The sequence below is a fragment of the Mustela erminea genome, chromosome 6 (genome assembly GCF_009829155.1).
Source record: "Mustela erminea isolate mMusErm1 chromosome 6, mMusErm1.Pri, whole genome shotgun sequence".
NCBI lineage: Eukaryota > Metazoa > Chordata > Mammalia > Carnivora > Mustelidae > Mustela > Mustela erminea.
Window position 1 is genome coordinate 5,969,791 of NC_045619.1, and position 22,490 is coordinate 5,992,280.

Consider the following 22,490-nt stretch of genomic DNA (forward strand, 5'->3'; position numbering starts at 1 on the left):
GTACCGAGTGCTAGTGAGACCACGAACCCGTTGGGACCCTTGTACAGTGCAGTGAGGAGTGCAGAATGTCCAGCCGCTTGGGGTATGAGTTTGTCGATTTCTTATAAAGTTAGACATAGACTTACTGTACAACACTTCCACTCCTGAATATTTACCCAAAAGAAATGAAGACCTACGTCTGTACAAAGACCTGTCTGTGAATGTTTACAGCTTTTTTTTTTTTCCCCCATAATTGCCCCAAGCTGGGAACAACCCCAGTGTTCTTCAGCAGGTGAAAAGGCAAACGAATGATGGTATATGCATTCAATAGAGTACCTCTTAGCAATGAAAAGGAGTAAACTGTGGACATAGACAGTAACATAGACCATAACCGGATTGGTCTCAAAAGCCAGACCACATACTGTGCGATCCATGTACCCTGGACAGCTTGGTCAACAGTGCTGGGCCGGAAGAGCTCTTTCCAACTGGACTAAGAATCAGATTGACATGAGACAGATTAACGGGAGAAAATATAATTTAATTTGTATATGTGTGGAATCTGCACAGAGACGGCGTATTCCAAAGACAGGCAAAATGAGGTACATACGCCATCCTGAACTTGGGAGAAGTGGGTAGGGGTCTGGGACTTCAAAGGGAAGGAGTGTGATTCACAGGAAGATGAAAAAGAGTAAATGTTTAGGAAACGTGAATGTTTGCGGCTCAGAAACAATGGGACACGGAGGACGTTGATCAGATAGGCCTTGCTGGATTCCGCCCTGTCCCCCAAGCCTAGTTCAGAGTATAATGGAGTTCTCTATGGTGGCAGCTCTCTTCCTGGAGCAAGTCCTCTATCTAGATTCTTTGTAGGCAGCTGCAGGGGAGGTAAAGAATCAGAATCTGCTGGGTATGATTGTTTTTTAACTCAAAATAATCTTCATGCCAAAGCGGCCTGTTTGGGGGTGGCCTGCCGCTGGCCCCTATGAGGGACACAGATCATCAGCGTTTGTGGGGCTGCGTGGGGCAGAGACTGATGGCAGGGGGGGTTGCGGGGAACGTGGTGGCAGATGGAAGTGTCTGCCCCCGGATACGGTGATGGTTACCCACAGCACACGTTCATCCGCACTCACCTAGCAAAGCCCTGTGAAGGGTGAATGTGACCTATGTAGATTATATTTCAGCTTAGAGAAACAGCTGTCAGTCATTCTGCTGTTAAGACGACTGCCGGTGCCTTGTCCAGGGCAGCGGGAAGGCCACACTGCTCTGTCACTGGGCAGACTGTGGAGGTGAGACAGTGGTGTGTGTCCCTGTGTGTGCACTAAAGGGATGGTCGGCCTGCACACGCACGGAGCCTTTTCACCCAGCAAAGCCCAGCAGGGCGGACGATGCTGGAATGTCTTGAGCACTCCCTTCTCCCCTTGGCCTCAGTGGTCACAGTGGCAGCATTTAAACCTAAACTCATGCTTCTGGAAACATCCTGCCTGTATTCCTTGTTGCTTCTCAGATTTTAAGGGATTGTCCTTTAAACATGAACAGCAATGAAGGTACGTGCCGAAGGTCATGCGGACAGGTGTCTTTTTAGGAGTTAACCTTTTTCTTTTCCCTAGATCTTTTTGCAAGGGTTTTGAAAAGCAGAGAAGTGGGCCGGTTTCTGGAGAGCCAGCCTATTGTGATCATGATTACCAGTGTGGAGATTGTTGGTGACCGTGAGCTGAAAGTCAGCTCTGCCTCATGGTTTCCTGTCGACTGTTACGTCTCAGTCAAGCTGTGATGAGCTTAGCCCTTCTTGCCGCCAGCGCAGCAGCAGGGTTTTGTTTTGTTGGTTACTTGTTTTCATCCTGCTGTAAATTTCAAAGTAACAGCAAGGCCCTATTTTAAGGAAAGTGAGCTCGGGGTGTCACTTCCAGCTGGTTGTGAAATGTTTGCTTTTGGGGGCCTCTGGGGCGCTCAGTTGGTTAAGCCACCGACTTTGATTTCAGCCCAGGTCATGATCTCAGTGTGGTGAGATTGAGTCCCATGTTGTCAGTGTCCATGCTCAGTGGGGTGTCTGCTTGAGAGCCTCTCTCCCTCTCCCTCTGTCCCCCTCCCCGACTCGTGCTGCCTCTCTGAAAAATAAATAAATAAAAATGGGCGGGGGGAAACGCTTGCTTTTGCCTTGCCAAGAAAGGGGCTGCCGAAGGATAGAGTGGAGGGTCTGTGTCGGTGAGGAGCACAGCCTGGCCACGCCCTCGCCAGGACGACGACTGACATGGACTCGCAGGGCTATTCGGCCTGCCTGCTGGAGACCACCGCCCGGGGCCACTTCGCTTCTGGGGGTCCTCGCTGTTCCCAGGGGAGCAGGGCTCTCTCTGGCCTCAGGGACAGCCCTTCCTGAAGGGACCAGAGCCCCTTCTCCCCCACTGCCTGTCTCCTTGCGGGGCCCCTGTGTTCTGTCCCTCTGCAAAGTCTTCCCCACCACCCCCTTCATGTGGTTAACTCAGCTCGGGATGGGATAAACAGGTAGTTTGCAGTGTTCAAAAGTTGGAGTTAGCAGGCTGTGCCGTTGGTTTCCGCAGCCTGCCCTGGGGAGAGTAGACCGGCCCTTCTCGAACCTGTTCTCCAGGAGTTTTCCGACTGAGTCCAGAGATGAAATAGGAGAGTGATCACCCGGGCAGAGAGCTTTACAAATAGTAAAACTGATCAGTGTTGTTGAAGATTTTTGAAGACAGGGGAAGAAAAGGTTGAAATAGAACCGATCATTTTCCTGCCACTTTTCCTCCAGTGCTCCAGCGCAGTCGGGCTCTCCTGCCGCACTGACTGCGGAAAGAATGAAACATATTGAACCCTTTTGATTCCCACCCCAAAGTAGCCACTAATGTTTTGTTAATTATTCTTTATGTATTTGATAGATGAGCTAGTTTCTCTTTTCACACTTGAGAGAAAGCAGTCAGAACTCACCATGACCCTTGGCAGAGCAGGTAAACACACTGTCCTCCCTGGAACCATGCGAACCTGCCCTCAGCGGCAGCCCAGCCCCTGCTGCTCGAGGTCCGGGGAACCATGTCGTTCTCCAGGCCTTGCTGCTGTTCTCTTAAGATGGGGACAGTTAGTCCTACTCATTAAGGCAGGGCAATATTTGGAGGTGTAAGACACCGGCTGTGGTGCCTGGCACGCACTGGGTACTCCTTAGTGGGAAATAGCATTTATTGCTCTAATCGGGAAGTAATAATAATCTAGTGCAGGATGCCATTAATGCGGAAGGCAGGGGTGCCTGGGTGGTTCAGTGGGTTAAAGCCTCTGCCTTTAGCTCAGGTCATGATCCCAGGGTCCTGGGATCGAGCCCCAAATCGGGCTCTCTGCTCAGCGGGGAGCCTGCTTCCCCCTCTCTCTCTCTGCCTGCCTCTCTGCCTACTTGTGATCTGTCTATGAAATAAATAAATAAAATTCTTTAAAGCGGAAGGCACCTGAAACCTGTTTACACCGATGGTGACCAAAAGACCTTTCGCCAATTCTGTAATATTAATTGTAAGATCATTTTAGGAACGACTGGGTGGCTCAGTTGGTTAAGTGGCTGCCTTTTGCTCAGGTCATGATCCCAGGGTCCTGGGTCCCGCTTTGGGCTGCTTTGCAGGGAGCCTGCGTCTCCTTCTGCCTGCTGTTCCCCCTGCTTGTATGTGCATGTGCTCGCTCGCTCTCTGGCAAATAATCATTTTAATCTGAGTTACTGAATTCTTTTTTTTTTTCTTAAATCTCTCTAGTGAGACCTCACTTATTCTGGGGCGCTGTCCCTGCGCCTCAGTTTGCACGCGATGCCCTCTGGGCACCCTCGGCCCCTCACTTCCCTCTATCACAGCCCTTCCTGGGCTTGTCTGTCTCCTTCCCTGACCCACGGGTCAGAGCGTGGACACTGGCCATATGGTTATTAAGAAGCTCCAAATCTTAGTGTTGCTGCTTGTGATAAAAATGGAGAGCTTGTCATCTAACAGGACGCCTTTTGAGTGGGAGAGGGGATGAACACGCAGGAGCCCAGCTAGCATGGAGGCTCTGTACAGCCGTGAGGGTCAGGCTGCCTCACTCCCAGGAGGGGCCCCCAGCCTCACGGTGTGGTTCTGTCTCCTAGGTCGGGAACTACAAGCGGACCGTGAAGCGGATTGACGATGGCCACCGCCTGTGCAGCGACCTCATGAACTGCCTGCACGAGCGGGCGCGCATAGAGAAGGCCTACGCACAGCAGCTCACAGAGTGGGCGCGGCGCTGGCGGCAGCTCGTGGAGAAAGGTAGGGAGGCTGCCACCCGGAATATCTCTGCCCAGGAGCTCTGCGCAGACCTCACAGGATCAGGGCAGGGCTGCGTCTATAGCTCTGGGGGCTGTGAGTCACATAGGGGAGTGGCAGGGTGCCGTCATCCAGCAGCACAGGCTGCGGGCTTTCTTTCTCCTCCTCTGTGGCATGGGGCCCCTCTGCAGACAGCTCCAGGGTCTCTCGTGGCAGCCCTTGTCACCCGTGGGGCATGCTACTACCCTTCCCGGTCTAACTCAGAACAGCTCCTTCAGGACCCAGTTTTGAGTAAAGTGGTTGTCACATCAGAGGCCTTGCTGTTCCACACCGTGGGTTCCAACACGGAGAGTGGTTTATCTGTAAGCCGGGCTGTGTAGCCCATCAGGTAAGGATAGATGGTGACACCCAGCAGGCTTTCTCATTCTAAATCATGACAGGGATAACTAGAGGTGTTGTGTGGTACAGGTTTCGTCCCCACTCCCTCCTTAGCAAAACACTCAGAAGATTCTGGAGCTTAGTAACAGAGTGCTGCTGTGGGTCTAGATTGTGCTCAGAACGCACTTCCGAGCAGTAGGCCAGGAGCTTGATGGATTATGGGGTTTTCTGAGACAGAAGCCGGATAGTGGGACTTTCTCAGGGTGTGCCGTGGACCAGGCCCTTCCACCATGATGGCTCACCTGGGAAGATGGGGAACCGTCTGGCTGAACGGTCGTAGAGGGGCAGGGCCCCAGGCAGCTGTAGCTGGGTCTGGACCGGCTGCTCATCTTTCTCCTGTTGCTGAAACAAGTCATCCGTGGGGCCTGCCACGGTGCCTTGGTTCAGGGTAGGTGTCAGGGAGTGAGGTGGCCACGCACAGGTGAGAAGTAGCCAGGGGAGGGCCAGCTCCTTCAGTAAGCCATAACTGTTGCTGTTTGATTTCTACCTGTTAGGACCCAGCTGCCAGCTCGGTCCCTTGCATTTATTCAGAACTTGAGGTTCACAGAACACCTGTGCCCCCTTACCTTGTGGATCCCGCCACTGTGTTGCAGACCAAGGCAGGAGAGGGAGCTGCTCATTTTATAGACACAGGGAACTCGAAGTTCAGAAGGGCTCACCTTCCACCGTTGTCTCCCCCAATGCCTCTCTGTGTCATTCCCCAGCTCGAACAGTGACTGTCCCCTGGGGGAGCCTGGAGGGCAGGACCTGGGTCTTCCCGTTTTCATCCTCAGATGCTCTCATGGCCTCTTCCTCCGTCTCTCTCTGCCCTTCCACCCCACGCCTCAACAAAATGACAGGCCAGATCTGGAGCTTCCTTCCTGAGCATAGTGTTTGCGGTGACCACTGTCTAGAGATTTCCATCTGGCCAGAGCAGGTTCCTGCCTCCAACTCTCCTTCCTCTCCCCAAGACAGAGTTTCCATTCTGCAGAGGAGACAGTCCCGTCTGACAGGCAGCTCTTGCGCTCTGCTCTGAGCCAGGCTCTGTTTCCCTGGGGGGGTGAATGGGAGAGGAGCCGAGGAGTCCTCCGCGGGGCAGGGGGAGGTGGGCTGCCAGAGCACCTGAGCGGGGAGAGCTCAGCCCACTTCAGAGGCCCCTCCTTCTCCAGCCAGCCTTGAGCAAAATCAAACTTCCAAGATGCAGAAACAAGTTTTTAAAAAGCTTAGTGACTTTTAAAAAAGGAAATGTGTGTAATTCCCGAATTGTCGTAACAGAAGAATGGCGGAGTGGGTCCAGCTTCAGTTCCTTATTCTTTCTTCATCCCAGACTGAAAAAGGAACAGCCACTGAGCGCAAACTACCTGAGAAAACCAAAAGGAAACCTCCCGGTCCCCGCAGCCAGGCTGCTGGCCCAGAATCCAGTCCTCCCCGCCTAGAGAGGTTAACGGACAGGATCCCCATCAGGGCCTGTCTGGGAGCCCCGGTGCCCAGTAACCACCAGCTTCTCTCTTGTGCCAGGGCCCCAGTATGGGACGCTGGAGAAAGCCTGGACAGCGGTCATGTCCGAGGCGGAGAAGGTGAGCGAGCTGCACTTGGAGGTGAAGGCCTCTTTGATGAACGAGGACTTCGAGAAGATCAAGAACTGGCAGAAGGAGGCCTTTCACAAGCAGATGATGGGAGGCTTCAAGGAGACCAAAGAAGCCGAGGATGGCTTTCGGAAGGCGCAAAAGCCCTGGGCCAAGAAGCTGAAAGAGGTGCCTCCCTCCTGCGGGCTGCTCCCTGCCCAGCCTGACTCTGTGCTTCGTGGCTAGACCCTCTGAGTGCTTTTGGCCCAGGATGCTAACAGTGGTAGAGATGAGGCCACCCCGCGGGCCAAGTAGCCCATCGTAGCTAGTATTAACCCGAGCTCAACACATGAAAGTGCCTTTGGGGTAGTAGAAAGGGTTAATTTAAAATTTGTCTTTCTTTTATATATGTTTTTCTTTGAAATTTGCAAATAATACCGTTACAGGTTTTTCTAAAAGTAGCAACCAAAGCCACGGAGTCTCCTCCAGCCTTGGCTAGCTGGAGGCTCTCCTACACGCGCCCCGGCCCACAAGTGCACCCCTCCCCGCCACCCCACCACCCTGCCCAGCCCCATTCCTCGGGGGCCGACTTGCTGCTTCCTCATGCCCCCACTCTCTGGCTTTTCTCAGGAGCTGCCCCACCTTCCTCCCCCTCAGATACCTCCTCCTCAGAATCACCCAGAACAGACCTCCGTCTTTGAGTTGTAATGACAGGCTTTCCTTCTTTTTTCCGTGTCTTGGCTTTTGCCACGTCTCTTTTCTCTTGCTTCTTGTCCGTGGCCTCATTTCTAACAACTGCCCTCACCCCCTCATGAGACTATGGGTACAAAACTCATCTTTTCTCTCTAGAATGAGCCCCGTGACTTTGGCTCAAGGAAGGAAGCATGTGTGAAATACAGATACGGCTGCTGTGTGCGCACACGCGTGTGTGTCGTGTTCTCCCCGTGTGAGATAGCCGTGGAGCCGGTGGCCTATAATTCTGCCTCCCAGCTCTATCCCTCCTGATAGCTCTGGAATTTTGGAACGTTCTTCACATGTGCTGTTCCAGCTGCCTGGCCTGCCCTTCCCGCAGATAGCCGCACCTCCTACACTTTCTTGCTCTGTGTCATCTTGGCTGGCGCTCTCCAGCTGCTCCGGATGCACTTGACCCGCCCCGCCCTAGCACGGCGCCCCACCTCTCTTCCCTGTTTCCTCTTCTCCTTGGCGCTCCTCACCCTCTTGTTCACTCTGCTCTTCAGCTAGCTTTGTAGCTGCCTCCCTGGCCAGACAGAGAGCTCCCCGAAAGCCAGCGTCTTCGGTGCCGCGCCCCTAGTGCCTGGAACAGCGCCCGGGCCGAAGCAGGCGCTCCGGCGTGTCTGTTGGACGAGCTCCTCCCTGTAACTCCATTGTAACCACACGGCACGTACAGCTTTGTGCCTGCTCCCCACCTCCTCTGGGGGGGCCAGCAGAGTCTGAAACCCCTGGTCGGGATTTTGAACTTGCAGACACGTGACACTCAGGAACTCTTTCTCACTGTAGGTAGAAGCAGCAAAGAAGGCCTACCACGCGGCGTGCAAAGAGGAGAAGTTGGCCACATCACGAGAAACCAACAGCAAAGCAGACCCGTCCCTCAATCCCGAGCAGCTTAAGAAGTTGCAAGACAAAGTAGAAAAGTGCAAGCAAGACGTTCTGAAGGTAAACGGGCACGTCTTTCCCCATGTCGAATGCACATGCCTCGCCTGGCCGCCTCTCTGGCCACGGTGAGCCTTCGTCGCCGCTTGATGGGTGGGGAGGTGGCATGCCAGTGAGACCTGCTCATCCCCTCGCCCTTCTGCGATGGGCACCTCACCTTACCACAGCCCCCTGCACCCTCCTCAGGACAGGGGCAGAACTGAGGGCCGGGCAAGCTGGGGAGCGGACGAAGCCTCTGCTCAGGGAAGGGTGGCGGGGTGGCCAGGCAGCTGCGGGAGAAGTGGCAGGAAGTGGCCTGTGCAGGACAAGGAGGTGTGGGCTCAGCAGCGGGGAGCTGACATGTGGGCTGGCACAGTGGGTCGTGATGACCGAATCGCCAGCAGTCTTGTGAGGCAAGTGAAGTAAGGAGCTTAGGACACTGCTAACAAGAAGCCACTGAAAGAAGGTTCCAGAGCCCAGACAGGGCAGAGGTTTGGAGGAGGAGCATAGCTTAGATGGATTGCCCTGGTGGTGAATAGAGGGAGTCCCCTGAAGGGGTGGTAGAGTGCCCAGGAGGCCCAGCACTCTGTGGCCAGGGGAGCTTGGTGGGGCGTGGGTAACAGGCAGGTTTCCCCAGCAGCCCCGGCAGTGGAGGCCTCAGAGAGGTGTGGGTGGAGGCTGTGGGCGCTCAGCCGAGAGACCTGAATGGTCGCCATGGGCGGCAGGCCCAGTGCAGTACCCGGATGCCCCTCTCCCCCTTCTGGGCGGTGGGGAGGTTCCGTGCTGCCATGGATTAGAGCGAGCCCGTGGGAAGATGGTGGAAGCCGTTGGGCTCCATGGATGCAGGTAGTGATCCTGCCTGGAAGGCCCGAGGCACGGAGTGCAGACACTAGACAGAGTCGTAGAATTTCCAGTTCCCAGGGAGTGAGAGCTGACAGGAGGCAGGCCCAGGCCGCCGCCTCTGCTGTGTGGGGAGGGGTGTGGGGCTGGGGGCCGCTGCTCTCAGCCTCCCTCCTGCAGCCATGCTGAGGGAGGAGATGCCACCGGCATTTGGAGAGAAAGAGGCAGCCAAGCTGAGAAGGCCTGCATCCCGGGAACAGGGTGTGAGGCCGAGAAGGGAAACAGGAACGCCGAGCTGCTCTGTTCACACCCCCCCCGAGCCCAGAGAGTTAGGAGGTGGCATCTCTGTTGTGTGACGGGGACAACTAAGTCCAGAGAGGCTCAATCTTGTGCCGCCTGGTAGTGTGAGTGGGGGAGGACCTGTACCCTCTGTCGCCGCTCCGTCACTGGCACAGTGACGAAGGGCGGTTGTGGGGAAAGTCATCTGCCGAAGAGTTCATCGCTCAGAGCAAGCAGCAGAGTCCGTTGAGGCACAGCCCCCACTCCCCGCACCGGCTCTGGGCCAGGAGGGTGGGGTTCGGAGCCGCCGGCTGCCTCCACCGAGGGGCCAGGTGAGGAGTCTGGGCTACATGCTGAAAGGGGAGGGCACCCGGGCTCAAGGCGCAGAAGGCTGGGGCTGCTGAGGATTACCTTTGCCAGGTGTCCAGGGCGGTGCCTGGAGGAGAGACGTGGCATCTTTGCTTCCTGGGTGTGGGGGGAGGGAGGTAGACACAGACCTTTCGTGTTTCACGGTCACTCAAAACAGAGTCCACCAGCTTGATCTGGGGTCCAAGGTCAGACGTAAGGCTGGATGTCAGGCCACTTTGTAGAGGTTTCCCTTCTGACTCTGTGGTCCGGCCAGTGACCTCGGGGCATGATGGTCCTTGTAGCCAGAGAGCTGGCCCGGACAGGAGGGCAACCCCATCCCTCACCCCCCTTCCTGACGCAGTTTCTAAAAACCAGCACCGAGTGACTGGTACACCCTTCTGTGTCTCTGACTGGTCCGGTGGTGACTGCACCTTGCAGTATCCCTCAGAAAGGAACTTCTCAGGTTCAATGCTAACTGCCCCAGTCCACAGGAGGGCGAAGGCTGCCTTTCATTTCATTCCATGGATGTTTACTAGGAACTTGCTCTGTTCTCTGTGCTTGGAATTCCCCAGTAGTGACGACCCTGTTCTGCATCTGGCTTTGCTAGGGCAGAGCTGTTTGTGACACTGGGGAGCATCTGGTTGCCGCTGGGCACTGCAGGGGCTCCGGGGAGACTGCTGTGTGCCGTTGAGGTATCCCAGAGAAGGGGATGCTCTCTGCCGCTCTGATGGTCCGCCAGGAGCTGGGTGTTTCGGCCACAGCTGCATGTCCTGAGGCCCCTGAGCTCAGGACCTCACACCGGGCCTCACACAGATAGACCCGGGGCGGCTGATGGTGATGTTGAGTCATCAGAGCAGTGAGTGGCCCTCTGGGAATGTCCAAATTCTGGAAATGATAACCTTTTCCTGGGGTCACAGAGGAACCAGGCCCAGCCAGGAGGCTCAGAAGCAGAACAAGGAACGGCATATAAGGGAGCGCCGGGGAGGGGGCTCCAGGGAGTGGGTGGAGCCTGTTAGGGAAGTCTCTGAGAAGAGGGTTCTCGAGAACATCGGTGGGGGGTGGGGAGCTTTCCAGGGCAGCAGTCACAGAGGGTGTCCGGGAGGGGAGCAGCGTAGACAGTAGATTTGGGGTCTTGAGAGGGCAGAGCTGCTCCAGACATGGCGGGGCTGGGGTCCTGAGACATGGCCTTGGTCATGAAGGCAGGAGGCTCAACCCAACCTCAGTAGTCCACACAGTCGTCAGGGCCAGAAAAGTGAGGTTTCTGGGTGGTCCCCCCATTTCTCAGGGTCTCCACAGGGGAAGGGCTTACAGTAAACATGGCCCCGGCCCTGCCGCCCCTCACGTTGCCCCAGAAGGCCCCTGGGGTCCTACCCTGTTTCCTTTCTGGTAACAAACTGCTTGAGGGCAGTCTCAGACTGAATGGTTGTGTAGGGGCTGCAGCGAGCCAGAGGACAGGGAGACAAGGACTTTTTCAATGCCTCCTTCACGCAGCTTGGTGCCCTTTGTGGGTCACTTAAATATCAGAACGCTGTGGAGTACGGCATGGTGGGGTCGGCTCCAGGCCACCGCAAGAAAGTGAGTCAAATGAATGCTTTTGGTTGCCCAGTGCATGTAAAAGCTGTGTTCACGCTATAGTGTAATTTATGAAGTGTGCAGTTATGTTACATCTAAAAACAATGGATACACTTTCATTAAAAAATACTTTATTGCTGTCGTGCCTGGGTGGCTCAGTAGGTTAAGCCTCTGCCTTCAGCTCAGGTCACAATCCCAGGGTCCTGGGATCGGGCCCTGCATCAGACTCTCTGCTCGGCAGGGAGCCTACTTCCCCTTCTCTCCCTGCCTGCCTCTCTGCCTACTTGTGATCTCTGTCAAATAAATAAAATCTTTAAAAAATGCTTATTGCTAAAAACTGCTAACCATCATTTGAGATCTCAGTGAGTCCTAATCACTGATCACAGATCACCATGACAAATGCATTAATAGGGATGAACACATGAGATACTGAAGGAATTGCCAAAATGTGGCCAGAGACATGAGCGAGCAAGAGCTGTTGGAGAAATGGCACCGGAAGACGTGCTCCAGGTGGGGTCGCCACAGACCTTCAGTCCGCAAAACACACAATACTATGGAGAGCCACAAAACGAGGTTCGCCTCCACCTCATCTTCAGTGGAGGGAAGTGAGGCTCTGAGAAACACAGGGTCCGGAGTGCAGAGTGCCCCTCCAGGTCTGTCCGGCACTCAGAGCCTGCAACCTTGCCCAGAGGAATCTGCTGCGTCACCACTGCTGTGGGCAAGGTCCGAGGCACGAGGCAGACTTAGTAGAGCCCTTGCCCAGGGAGAGAAGACACGGATGGATGCCGTGGGCACGAATCAGCGGGGCAGTGGTGCCCGAGAGCATGCGCCCTGGGCTTCAGAGTGACCGCCCCTTCCCCAGCATCTGCCTGTTCAGGCCTGATACTAAGCTGAGAGGCCTGGCAGATGCCAGGAGTGTGGTTTGCCATTCAGAAGTGGAGGGGCTGGGACTTGAACTTGAATTTGAAAGTGGAGTCTGTCAGACTCCAGAGCTTGTGCTTTTTGTGCTTTGGAATCTGTGGAGGCCTGAGAAGCTTTCCCCAAGGGTGAGCTCAGTGGTGGAGGTGGCATCCGAGATGAGCCTGGCCATGTGGGGTGGGGGGGTGTCTTTCTGAGTATTTTCCCAGCCCAGATTGGGTGGGGGTACCCTGTGGGAGTAGAGGTAGAGTGTGAATCTTCTGGGCTGGGACCTGAGGAAGTAGATCCTTGGATGCTGGTCACAGCTCCTCCGCCTGCTTCTGAAGTTACTCAGAGTGTCTGCTTTAGTATTGTCACCTGATCAGTGAGCCTAGATGCTGATGAATTCAGAAGCGGCAGAAAGGACCAGCGACAGGTGAGGATGAGGGTACAGAGCCGGGCTCACTTTGTCTCCGTCAGAGGGAAGCAGGGTGCATGGCAGTGAACCTTGTCCTGTTGGCGCGGATTCTCTTGCAGACCAGAGAGAAGTATGAGAAGTCCCTGAAGGAGCTCGACCAGGGCACACCGCAGTACATGGAGAACATGGAGCAGGTGTTTGAGCAGTGCCAGCAGTTCGAGGAGAAGCGTCTGCGCTTTTTCCGGGAAGTTCTGCTGGAGGTCCAGAAGCACCTAGACCTGTCAAACGTGGCCAGGTAAGTTTCCATTACCATGAGGTCAGTGGAAAGTTGCTTTTGAGTCAAGGTCAGTCACTGCTCTCCAGACTCGGGATGGCACTGATCTTCTCTCTGGGGGCGCCTGGGTGGCTCAGTCGGTTAAGCGTCTGACTCTTGATTTCAGCTCAGGTCATGATCTCAGGGTCATGAGATCAAGCCCCATGCTGGGCTCTGAGCTCAGTGGGAAGTCCGCTTGGGATTCTCTCTCTCTCCTTCTGACCTCCTACTTCAAATAAATTAATTAATTAAAGTTAAATTAATTTTTTTTAAAAGAGAGCAAAGAGCTTTTCTCCCTAGTTAAGTCCTCCTGCCCAGGGACGGACCTGGTGTTGAGCCTGTCTGCAGCTGCCTGGTCAGCCTGTGCCAGGCAACCCAACGCTGGGGACAGCTGACTCCTGGCCTGAGCTGGGCGGCCTCGGGCTACACAGTAGGTGGGCCGTGCACTGCCGGCCGCGGGCACAGCACTCGAGGGCCGAGTAGGAAGGGAGGCCTGCAGCCTGGACAGCCACAGCCGGCGTATTGGAAATCACGCCAGGAGCATTTCTGGTTTCCTGGGCTGCTCTGCCCTGCCCTCAGGACTGTCTTACTCTGAAGGCCTTCCCAAGACCCCTCATTCTAGAGCCGCTGGCTGCCCAGAACAGCTCAGGCCCTCGGGGACTCCGCTCGGATCATGACATGGAGGCCGGGATATTTCTTCTACATTTGCCGTGCCTTGGATTCCACGATGCCTTCTTCGGGGCAGAGGTCTGGGCTAACCGTGGATGTGGACTTGAGTCATTCATATTGTAGAGCCCTGTAGGAATGACTCACAAGCTAAGGCTTGTCGTTTGTAGGAAATTACATTCCTTTGTCTCCTGCACAATATGTGGAAAGGAACGATTACTGTCCAGCCACTCTGCCAAGAGTTAATTAATGCTTATGACAGTCTATAAAGTGGGTAACATTATTCCCCGTCTTACCGATAGGGAAACTGAGGCCGGTTGTGGTGCGTTGACTTGCCTTAGGGCTGCATGGCTGGCTGGGGTGGGGCAGGCTGTGCCCATGATGTATATGTGCGTCCTTGTCTGGCCTCTGTGGCCTCACCGAGTCCTCGAAGCCAGCCCGGGGAGTAGATGGCAGAAGTGTCCTAGGCTGTCCTAACAAAGTACCAGAAACCTGCGGCTTGTGGCGGCAACAGTTCATTCTCCCTCAGTTTGGAGGGTGGGAAGTGTGAAATGAAGGTTTTGGCAGCGCCGAGCTCTCTCTGAGGCTCTTGGCGGGGATCACTGCAGCTGTCATTCCGTCTGCTGTCAGTTCTTGGCTTGTGGACATGTCACCCCCACCACGTAGCCATCTTCCTGTGTGTCTTCACCTGCCCTTCCCTCTGTGTGTGTCTGTGTGTCTCCATTTCTCCTTTCTTCTAAAAAGGTGCCCATAGATTAGGGCCTCATTTTAACCTAATTACTTCTGTAAAGACCCTGTTTCCAAATAAAATCACATTCTGAGGTACTGGGGGTCAGGACTTTAACATCTTATGTGAGGACACACTTCAACTTATACCAGATGGCGCTGTGCTCACTTAATGAGGAGGAAACAGAGACCGGGGAGGGAGGCGGCTTGTCTGCCACCCAGATGAGAAGGGAAACACACACGGGCCCGCAGGCCTGCCTGCTCCTGTCCTCGGCGGCGCACTTGCTGAGCCAGTGAGCCGGTGGGAGCTGGTGGGCGCTGCCACTCCGGGTGGCCAGAGCATGGGCAGCCTTCACGTAGAGCGTTTGCACATCTGAGTGTAAACCTTCCAGCTTTCTTTGAGCGGATGAGGGGGCACTTTCCTGACATTCGATCCTGGACCTGCTGAAATGGAGCCACAGGGATTGGTGCCCTGTGGCCGAGATGCCAGCACGCTCTGCGTTATCTGACACAGGGCACTGCTCTGCCACCTGGTTGGACGTAAAGCCAGTCTGTGGGAAGCCAAAGCTGTGTCTCCCTCATGCACTGAGGCCACGGAACCCTCCAGCTGAGCCGGGCGGAGCGTCCTGGCCCATGCTGTGAAGCTGACTCATACGCTGGAGTCCACGCTCCTGCTGTGGCCAGGCTCGGGGCTGGAACGAGCAGTGCCATCCCCACCTTCTAAGAGAGTCACGCATCCTCTGTCTGATTCAGCTACAAGAGCATTTACCGCGACCTGGAGCAGAGCATCAAAGCCGCCGACGCGGTGGAGGACCTGCGGTGGTTCAGAGCCAACCACGGGCCGGGCATGTCCATGAACTGGCCGCAGTTTGAGGTAAGAGGAGGCTTGCCCGTGACCCCTGGGCCCGCAGGATTGAGACATATTTTGTCTTTATCCTTCCAACTCGGTGTTGGCCTCTGCCCTGTTAATGAGGCACCCTTTCAGCACAGCTGCTCCCGAATCCAGGTCCGTGTTGGGAGTCCCGAGGGCACCCCCGGAGAGCCTTTGAAGTCTCAGCGAAGACCCAGTTATGTGCTTTCTCGCTAAGAACTTCGGTGGTCGCTTGCTGGCCGTCTGGCATTTTCCCCTCGGCCGTGAGCTCCAGGAGCCCCCGGGTTCCCTGCCACACCCTGCGGGGTGGCTGCGAAGGGAGCTGCCGACGTGCGCTCCAGGCCTGGTGGGCCTCAGGTCTGGGATGGGGAGCGGGGAGGTGGGGAGAGGGTTATGTGCAGCTCTTCTTACCCTCACACTGAGGGGCTTTCCTGGTTTCAGGCAGCACATTCAGCTAATTTTGGCTCAGGATTAACTCAGGATTAACTTTTCCTGATTTCATGGATCCAAGCCTTCCAGTATCTTACCAGGCAAAATGGGAGGGCCTGGGACCTCGGGTCTCTTCTAGCCGTAGGCCTGGCTCACCAGGTCCCTGCTCCCCATCTCACCCCCACCAAGTGCTGCCACCCCACTCTGTGAGGGCAGGGGTTCTCCCCACCGTGTGGTAAAGCAGGGGTCAGGAAAGGCTCGGCCGCTGCCTTCCAAGGATGATGCCTTGCGTGGGGGCCAAGGGGCTTGCCTAGCCTTGGTGGCCGCCAGAGCACAGGCTGACTCACGGCTGGTCTCACCTCTTGGCAGCTGTGGGACACTGAGCAAGTCATCCGTTTTTTTTTTTTTTCTTTAAAGATTTTATTTATTTATTTGACAGAGATCACAAGTAGGCAGAGAGGCAGACAGAGAGAGAGAGGAGGAAGCAGGCTCCCTGCTGAGCAGAGAGTCCGATGCGGGACTCGATCCCAGGACCCTGAGATCATGACCTAAGCCGAAGGCAGCGGCTTAACCCACTGAGCCACTCAGGCGCCCCAAGTCATCCGTTTCTGTGTGTAAAATGGGGATGACTGCAGCACCGTCTCCTCTGGCCGCTGGGGGTCTGTGCTGCCCATCGGCCCCATCTTACTCTGCAGTTGTGTCTGTCTTCACACATGTGCCCCTGTCTTCTGGAGCCTCTCTGTAGAAAACTGCTCCAATGGCAGTGTAGGTCCCTGTGGCTGAGCACACCCCCTGCTCTGTCGTTAGGACATCTGCTCCCAACAGGAGGCCAAGAGTGGACTGTGCCCCTTCCACGGAGGCACCGGGACAAAATAGAGGCCAGGGCCCTCCCAAGTGGAAGTGGCTCTAGAGGGGAAAGCACAGAGCCTACCCCACCCCTGGCAATGGTGCCCTGGAAGAAGGGAGGGGGTGTGTCTGCGCAGAGCAGGATTTTACCCTGCAGGGGTGAGTACTGCTCTGGAGGGCCTCAGGAAGCCACCTGAGAAACCATCCCCGCCCCACCCCCCCAAGCCCTTAGTGTTGTCCACCAATACCCAGAGTCTGGAGTAGTCTGTCTATGGACTGAACAGCCTATTTCACTGGGATGGGCATCCTGGGCAGCCCATCGTGGTGGCCTTTCTCTCGTGGATCCTGCAGGCTGGGAAGGAGCACCCACATGCGGTCTGTGGTTATGAATCTTAGAGGATTATGCTTGACTTTCTCTAATACGATTATTTGTTTTTATTTTCCATGCCGCAGGATGAAGTAAGTTCCTATTTTTTGGCTAATGTATAATCCCAAACCTCCTGCAGTGTGTGTCTGGCCTGCATAGGTCTGCGGGTGGTGGGGGGCGGGCGGTCCATAGCTGGGTTTTGACAACGCAGACCAGCGACAGAACTGTGGCCTCCGTGCTGCCCTGCTGTCCCTTGTCCATGCTAACAGCTGGCCCCTCCTTCCCCAGCCAGCCAGGGGCATGTCACATGGGCTCTGGGGAACCACCTAGGCAGGACAGATTATATTCACATGGTCACTGAGTCAACTTTTGACAGATGAGAAGATAATAGATAGGGACCAGGGTCTGGAGTCAGGCGCCCAGGTCTGCCACCAACTCTGTGTGGGCAAGTCACCTTTTCTTTCTCGGCCTCAGTTTTCTTGTCTCAAAAGTTGGCAGGTTAGACTTGATGTTTCTAAGGTGGCTTTAACCTGGGCCAAGCTGTGGACTCAGTCACACCAAGGGTTAATTCAGTTAAGGTTGTTTGGTGATGGGTGGGGTCGGGAGAGCATTGTTAACCTGGTGCCCACACACACCTTCCTGGGAGATGATGTCATAGCCTCTTCCTTCTTTAACTCGCTTCTAGTGTTTCTCAGCACAGTCCGTGAAAGCTGTTTACCTGCTGGGAAACTGGCGAGCCTTTGGGGAGGTCAGCGCTTTGCTGTGCTCTGTTAGTCCTGCAGCCTGTGCTGCCAGTGAGGACGCTGATCCCTGGAGACCTGTGTGGTGGGCTGGCTTCTGTGCCCCCCCGAACATGTGACACCCAGACCCTATCGTGTGTGCCCCCCATGGTGCGGTCCCCATGGCGCAGGCTTGCTCAGGCCCTGCAGCCAGCCCTCCTGCACTGCTGGGAGCCAGAGCCAGTGTTGGGCAAGATGGAACTAGCTCCTGTCTACTTTGAAAGGCTCAAGGAAAGCTGGCGAGGCCTCTGGTGACCCCTGCTGGCCAGAGGTGGCTGGAGGCTTAGCGCCCTGGACGCCAGGCAGGATGGGGAAGTTCCTGGACGTCTGAGTGCTGGCTGGTCAGACTCTCCTTCTGGAGACAGGGCCTCTGTAGGCTGGAGTTCACCCTTGTGGCAGTGAGCAGGGAGTAGCTGGAGGGTACCGGGAGCCTGAGGTCGGCTGGGGAACAACCGAGGTCATGGGGCTCCATTCTATGAACTGTGCAGGGCAGGCCTCTGGGCATTGGGCTGGTGCGTTTCACACTAATGTGGCCTCAAACAAATGAACTTCTGCATTACTTTCCCTCGGTGCCTGCTGCCCAGGAGTGGTCCGCAGATCTGAATCGAACTCTCAGCCGGAGAGAAAAGAAGAAGGCTGCTGATGGCGTCACCCTGACGGGCATCAACCAGACGGGCGACCAGGCTTTGCAGAACAAGCCTAGCAGGTAGGCGCTGGGGCAGCCTCCTTTCCCCGGGATAGGTTCCCCGGGGTCCTCTGTGTGGGCCAGAAGCTCCCAGCCTGGGCACCTGGGAAACTCCCCTGTGAGGCCTTGCAGGAACCCCACAGGTATCTTTCCAGATGCTCCTTGGGCATCCAGACTTCACTGGGCAGTGACCCGAAAATCATCAGCTCATCTGATGCTAGAGCTGTGGAAAGATCCAGAGAAGCAAACCTTTGTCACAAATGTGCTTCGGGCCCCAAGTGAGGGCAAAAGGTGATGTCAGATACTGACCATTGTGTGTCCCCAGTGGTGCACACCAACAGGCAGAGGTCACGGTCGATGCCGTCCTTTGGGCGAGTTCAGGTATCCTGGCCGGGTTGTACTTTCTAGTCCTGTACACAGGTGCCTGATTTAGGGGTGGGGGGGGGGAGCAGTGCAAGAGATCATTGTCAAGTGTCCCCCCCCATTTCAAGTCACCTCTTGATGAGAGTGTGGGTTATTTTATTTCTGACTTGTTTGCTGAAACCAAGTTTGGGTAGCAAAGTGGCACTGAGGTCATTAGAACCTCCTGAAAGTGTGTGCTAGATGAGGCCTGCCCCCAGGCCGCCAAGTCCCAGCAGATAGGTGTTACTATCCTCTGCAGAGCTGAGGCTGCCGGCTGCCTCTCCCTGGAAGCCACTTGGGCCCCATGCTACAAGTAATAATATAGTCATGGTTGCCTTTTCCTAGGAGTGTCAGCACAGGTTCTGGAGGCCTTTCTGGAGTCCTGAGCACTGAAACCCCTTCCTGGGCTCCCTGACCAGACATGGCCAGTTGTCATTCAGCTGCTGTGTCTCCATCTGGGCAGGTGGGCTTGGTGAAGTGACCAGAGCAGTAATCACTGTCCCAGGGGTGAGGCTAGCACCTGTGTGACTGGATCAGGGCTGGGGAGACACCACCCCAGGGCTCGGGGTAGAGGGTCTAAGAGTCTAGGGAGGCCAGGGCTGCTGAACAAACTCGGCTTCCTAGCACCAGGCTCCTCCCTCCCCCAGCCCCGACCGAAGGACACAGGTGCCAGGGGGAGGAGGGCCTATCGGTCTTAAACATGCGGCTCAGGCATAGGCGGTAGGCAGGCTTGGGTCTGGTGCCCCTCGCCAGGCCTAAAGCCACGAGGCATTTGCTGGCCACTTGAGGTCAGTTGGCATTTGAGGCGTTTCCCCTCCTTTCCTCTCCCCTTCCCCCCAGCTCTGTGTGAGCCGTCCATGCAGCAGTCTTGAGTGCCAGCTGCTTGCAGGCCTGACGCGGAGGCCCTGCCTTGCAGCTGAATCCATAGTGCGGTGCCAGGTCTCGTAGGGGCCCGTCTTATTTCCTTACTGTCTAGTTCCACACCTAGCACCTACGGTCACTGCATCCTGGCTGTCAGCCCTCAGCCTGGGCCTGGGTCAGATTTCTCTCCGGTCCGTGCCCTCTGGGCCTGGCACACAGTAGGCAGCTGAGACGGTTGCACAGATGGAGCATGAAGGGGTTCTTCTGTCTTATAAAGGCTGTTCAGCAGGCTTTGGTGCTGATTTGGGAAGCTCTGGCCCCAGAGGCAGCAGGGAGGCGGCCATTGGAGCCTCTGGGGTCAGAAGGAGGGGATGCTGTGCTGTGGGCTCCGGGAGTCCTCCAGGGGCCTCCCTCCTGCTCGCAGCCTGGCGCCTCGTCTCGGAGCCCCACAGGCCGGCTACCAGCTCATAGCGTCAGGAGTGGGGGCCAGGTGGGGAGGACAGTGAGGGGAAGCCACAAGCCAAGACAGACATCACTAGTGCTCCAGCGGCTCCCTGTCTGCACCCCAGGGCTCCTGGTCAGGTTGGACTGTATCCAGAGGCAAGAGGGGAAATGGACATGTTCTCTCAGACGTTTTAAGTGTGTTTAACCACCAAGATATCAGTGTTTTCGTTGAAACAGTCTTTCTGCTCAAACAACGTAGCCTCCTTTCCTGCAAGGAGCTGATCTGTCCCTTCAGATGCTGGCCCTGTGATCCTGCCGCTGGGAGCGCCCAGGACCGGGTTGGGGTGCCGAGCTGGGGTCCCCTGAAAGCTGTCTCTCTCCCCTTAGTGATCTTAGTGTCCCGAGCAATCCCGCACGATCCGCGCAGTCACTGTCCAGCTACAACCCTTTCGAGGATGAGGACGACACGGGGAGCATCGTCAGTGAGAAGGAGGACATTAAGGCCAAAAAGTTGGTGAACAAACGTTTCCCTCCGGTTTCCACCTCGCCCGCTCTCTGTCTCTCCTCTCTCTCTGTCCAGGCTCTAGCCCCCTTGGCACTCAGAGCAATGCATGAGGCCTGCAGGAGGTGGCCCGGCTGCCAGCTGGTTGGACAGTCTCTGGCTTCTCGATTTCTCAGGGCGGGGTGGCACCCATTAACAATCTGTGGTTGCTTTTTCTCTGTCCTCCGTTAACCCTCGCCAAGGCCTTGGCACACCACCGCAGGAAGACGGGTGTGCTGGGTGGCCCTGCGGGGAGCCTGACTGCGCTGTGATGCTGAGGGGCAGTGCTCCTGCGGAAGGAGGCCCCCGCCCAGCCCCAGGGCTGCCGGCTCCAGGCAGGGCCTCGTGCCTCCGCCAGCCCCATGCTCAGGGTCCCCCCGGGGCAACCCTTTCTTGCAGCGTTAGCAGCTATGAGAAGACCCAGAGCTACCCCACAGACTGGTCAGATGATGAATCTAACAACCCGTTCTCGTCCACGGATGCCAACGGGGACTCAAACCCGTTTGACGAGGATGCCACCTCGGGGACAGAAGTGCGGGTCCGGGCCCTCTATGACTATGAGGGGCAGGAGCATGACGAGCTGAGCTTCAAGGCGGGTAGGTGGGCTCACTGGCTGGCACCTGACACAGTTTTCCAACCTGCTGGGGCAGGGAGGGGGACTGGCTTTTTTTTTCTTTTTTAAGTCTGGAAAATTCCTGCTAGTTCCATTTGTGGGTTTTCCTCCCACATTTCAAAAGCAGCAGATGCTCACTGCCAAACCTTAGAAGGCTTGAGGTGCCCTGGTGCTTTTGCCCAAGGCGCCACCCCTAGCAGGACCGAGGACTGCACACAACAGGGCACTGGGGCAGGAGCCACTGATCGGGGCACCAACAGGGTTTCCCAGGCGCTCTCCGGAAGCAGCCAGCTGTGTGGGTCCCGAAGGGAAGGCTTTCTCCAGAGACCCCCGGTTGGCAGGGGAGCCCTTGGCGAGCCATCTTGCCTGGACCCCTGAATAGCACTCGATGTTCCCCTGGGCCACTCGGAGCCTCATCTCAGGGCCGTGCCTTTTGAACTTCCTCCCTGCGGCCACGTTGTCCACATTCTACCAGTAGCACCCCTTTGTTGCCAGTACCCGAAACTTCTGTTTTACAGAACAGTCTGGGTCCAGATTATGGGAGCTCTGTGCACACGGATCTCCTAGGCTTTGTCTCTCTTTTTTTTTTTTTTTTTAAGTGCTGGTTGTAGGGGGCCTGGGTGGCTCAGTGTGTTAAAGCCTCTGCCTCGGCTCAGGTCACGATCCCAGGGTCCTGGGATCGAGCCCAACATCAGGCTCTCAGGGAGCCTGCTTCCTTCTCTCTCTGCCTGCCTCTCTGCTTGCTTATGATCTCTGTCAAATAAATAAATAAAAATCTTAAATGCGGGTTGCAACTTGCCAAAATGGGTTTCAAGCCTCAGTTCGAAAGCAGTTAGAGGCTGTTAGAGGAGGCTCGAGAGAGCCAAGTTCTTCCCTTCTGCCTTGCCCCTTCCCGAAGCCACCCCAGACCCACCATCCAGCCTTCAAAGCGGGAGGCTGGGCCAGAACTCAACCAGCACAGGCTGAAGTGTGCTTCTCCACTCGGGCTGCACCTCTGGGACAGACGACCCCACGTCTCTGGGGCGGAGAGCTCTGTCCGTGCTCGTGGGCCCCTTTGGTCTGTGCTCAGCAGGCTGGGCAGCTGGCCTGACACTCAAGCCCCTGGTCACCGGGTACCCCTGGCAGGTTATAGAAGGTTTTTATGCATGTCTTATGTAGCCGCACACACTTTGTCCAGTTTTCTGATCTCTGCGGGTCATTTGCCCCCCTACTTTGTTGATTTATTCATTGTAACTTCTAAGTCTTTCTCTGTCTCACCTGTTGGATTAGTGGACATAAATTTTTCCTTCTGCTCTGAGCGAATTGTTAAAAGCAGGCTGAACTAAAAGCGGTATTTCAAATCACCGGTTCACGCTTTTACGGCCAGAAAGCTTCCCTCCTCACTGTGCCTGTTTTGTGCGTTACCCTGGCCAGCTCTGCTTTCCTGTCTGTAGTGCGCTCCGGTGCCCTCCGCTCCTCTAGGTCTTAGGCACCTGCGGAGCCTTTCCCTGGGGCCCTTCCCAGCCCGTGTGAGCATCACAGAGCTGGTCCCGCTGTGTAGCTGCGAGTCTGGCTGTGTGCAGGGGTGGGATAGAGAAACACCAGTGGTCCAGGGGCCCACAGGGGCCAGGAAGGACAGGAGAATATGAAGCTTTACTTCTCTCTTTCTCTCTCTTTTTTTTTTTTTTTTTAAGATTTTGTTTATTTGAAAGAGAGAGCGTAAACAGGGAAAGTAGCAGAGGGAGATCCCAGG

At 55.9% G+C, this 22,490-nt stretch overlaps 1 protein-coding gene across 10 annotated transcripts in view; it reads left to right on the top strand.

Moving 5' to 3' along the window:
- PACSIN2 (protein kinase C and casein kinase substrate in neurons 2) overlaps window positions 1-22,490 on the top strand; it is a 134,917-nt gene that overhangs the window by 110,115 nt on the left and 2,312 nt on the right. For 7 of the 10 annotated variants that reach the window (XM_032346033.1, XM_032346038.1, XM_032346035.1 and 4 more), the window contains 9 exons: window positions 4,076-4,232; window positions 6,165-6,400; window positions 7,730-7,885; window positions 12,335-12,510; window positions 14,674-14,794; window positions 16,520-16,525; window positions 17,797-17,918; window positions 19,992-20,114; window positions 20,545-20,741. In XM_032346033.1, coding sequence (XP_032201924.1) covers window positions 4,076-4,232; window positions 6,165-6,400; window positions 7,730-7,885; window positions 12,335-12,510; window positions 14,674-14,794; window positions 16,520-16,525; window positions 17,797-17,918; window positions 19,992-20,114; window positions 20,545-20,741 — 1,294 coding nt within the window. The remainder of the gene's footprint in view (window positions 1-4,075; window positions 4,233-6,164; window positions 6,401-7,729; window positions 7,886-12,334; window positions 12,511-14,673; window positions 14,795-16,519; window positions 16,526-17,796; window positions 17,919-19,991; window positions 20,115-20,544; window positions 20,742-22,490) is intronic. The other 3 variants (XM_032346042.1, XM_032346040.1, XM_032346043.1) reach the window with 3 other exon arrangements.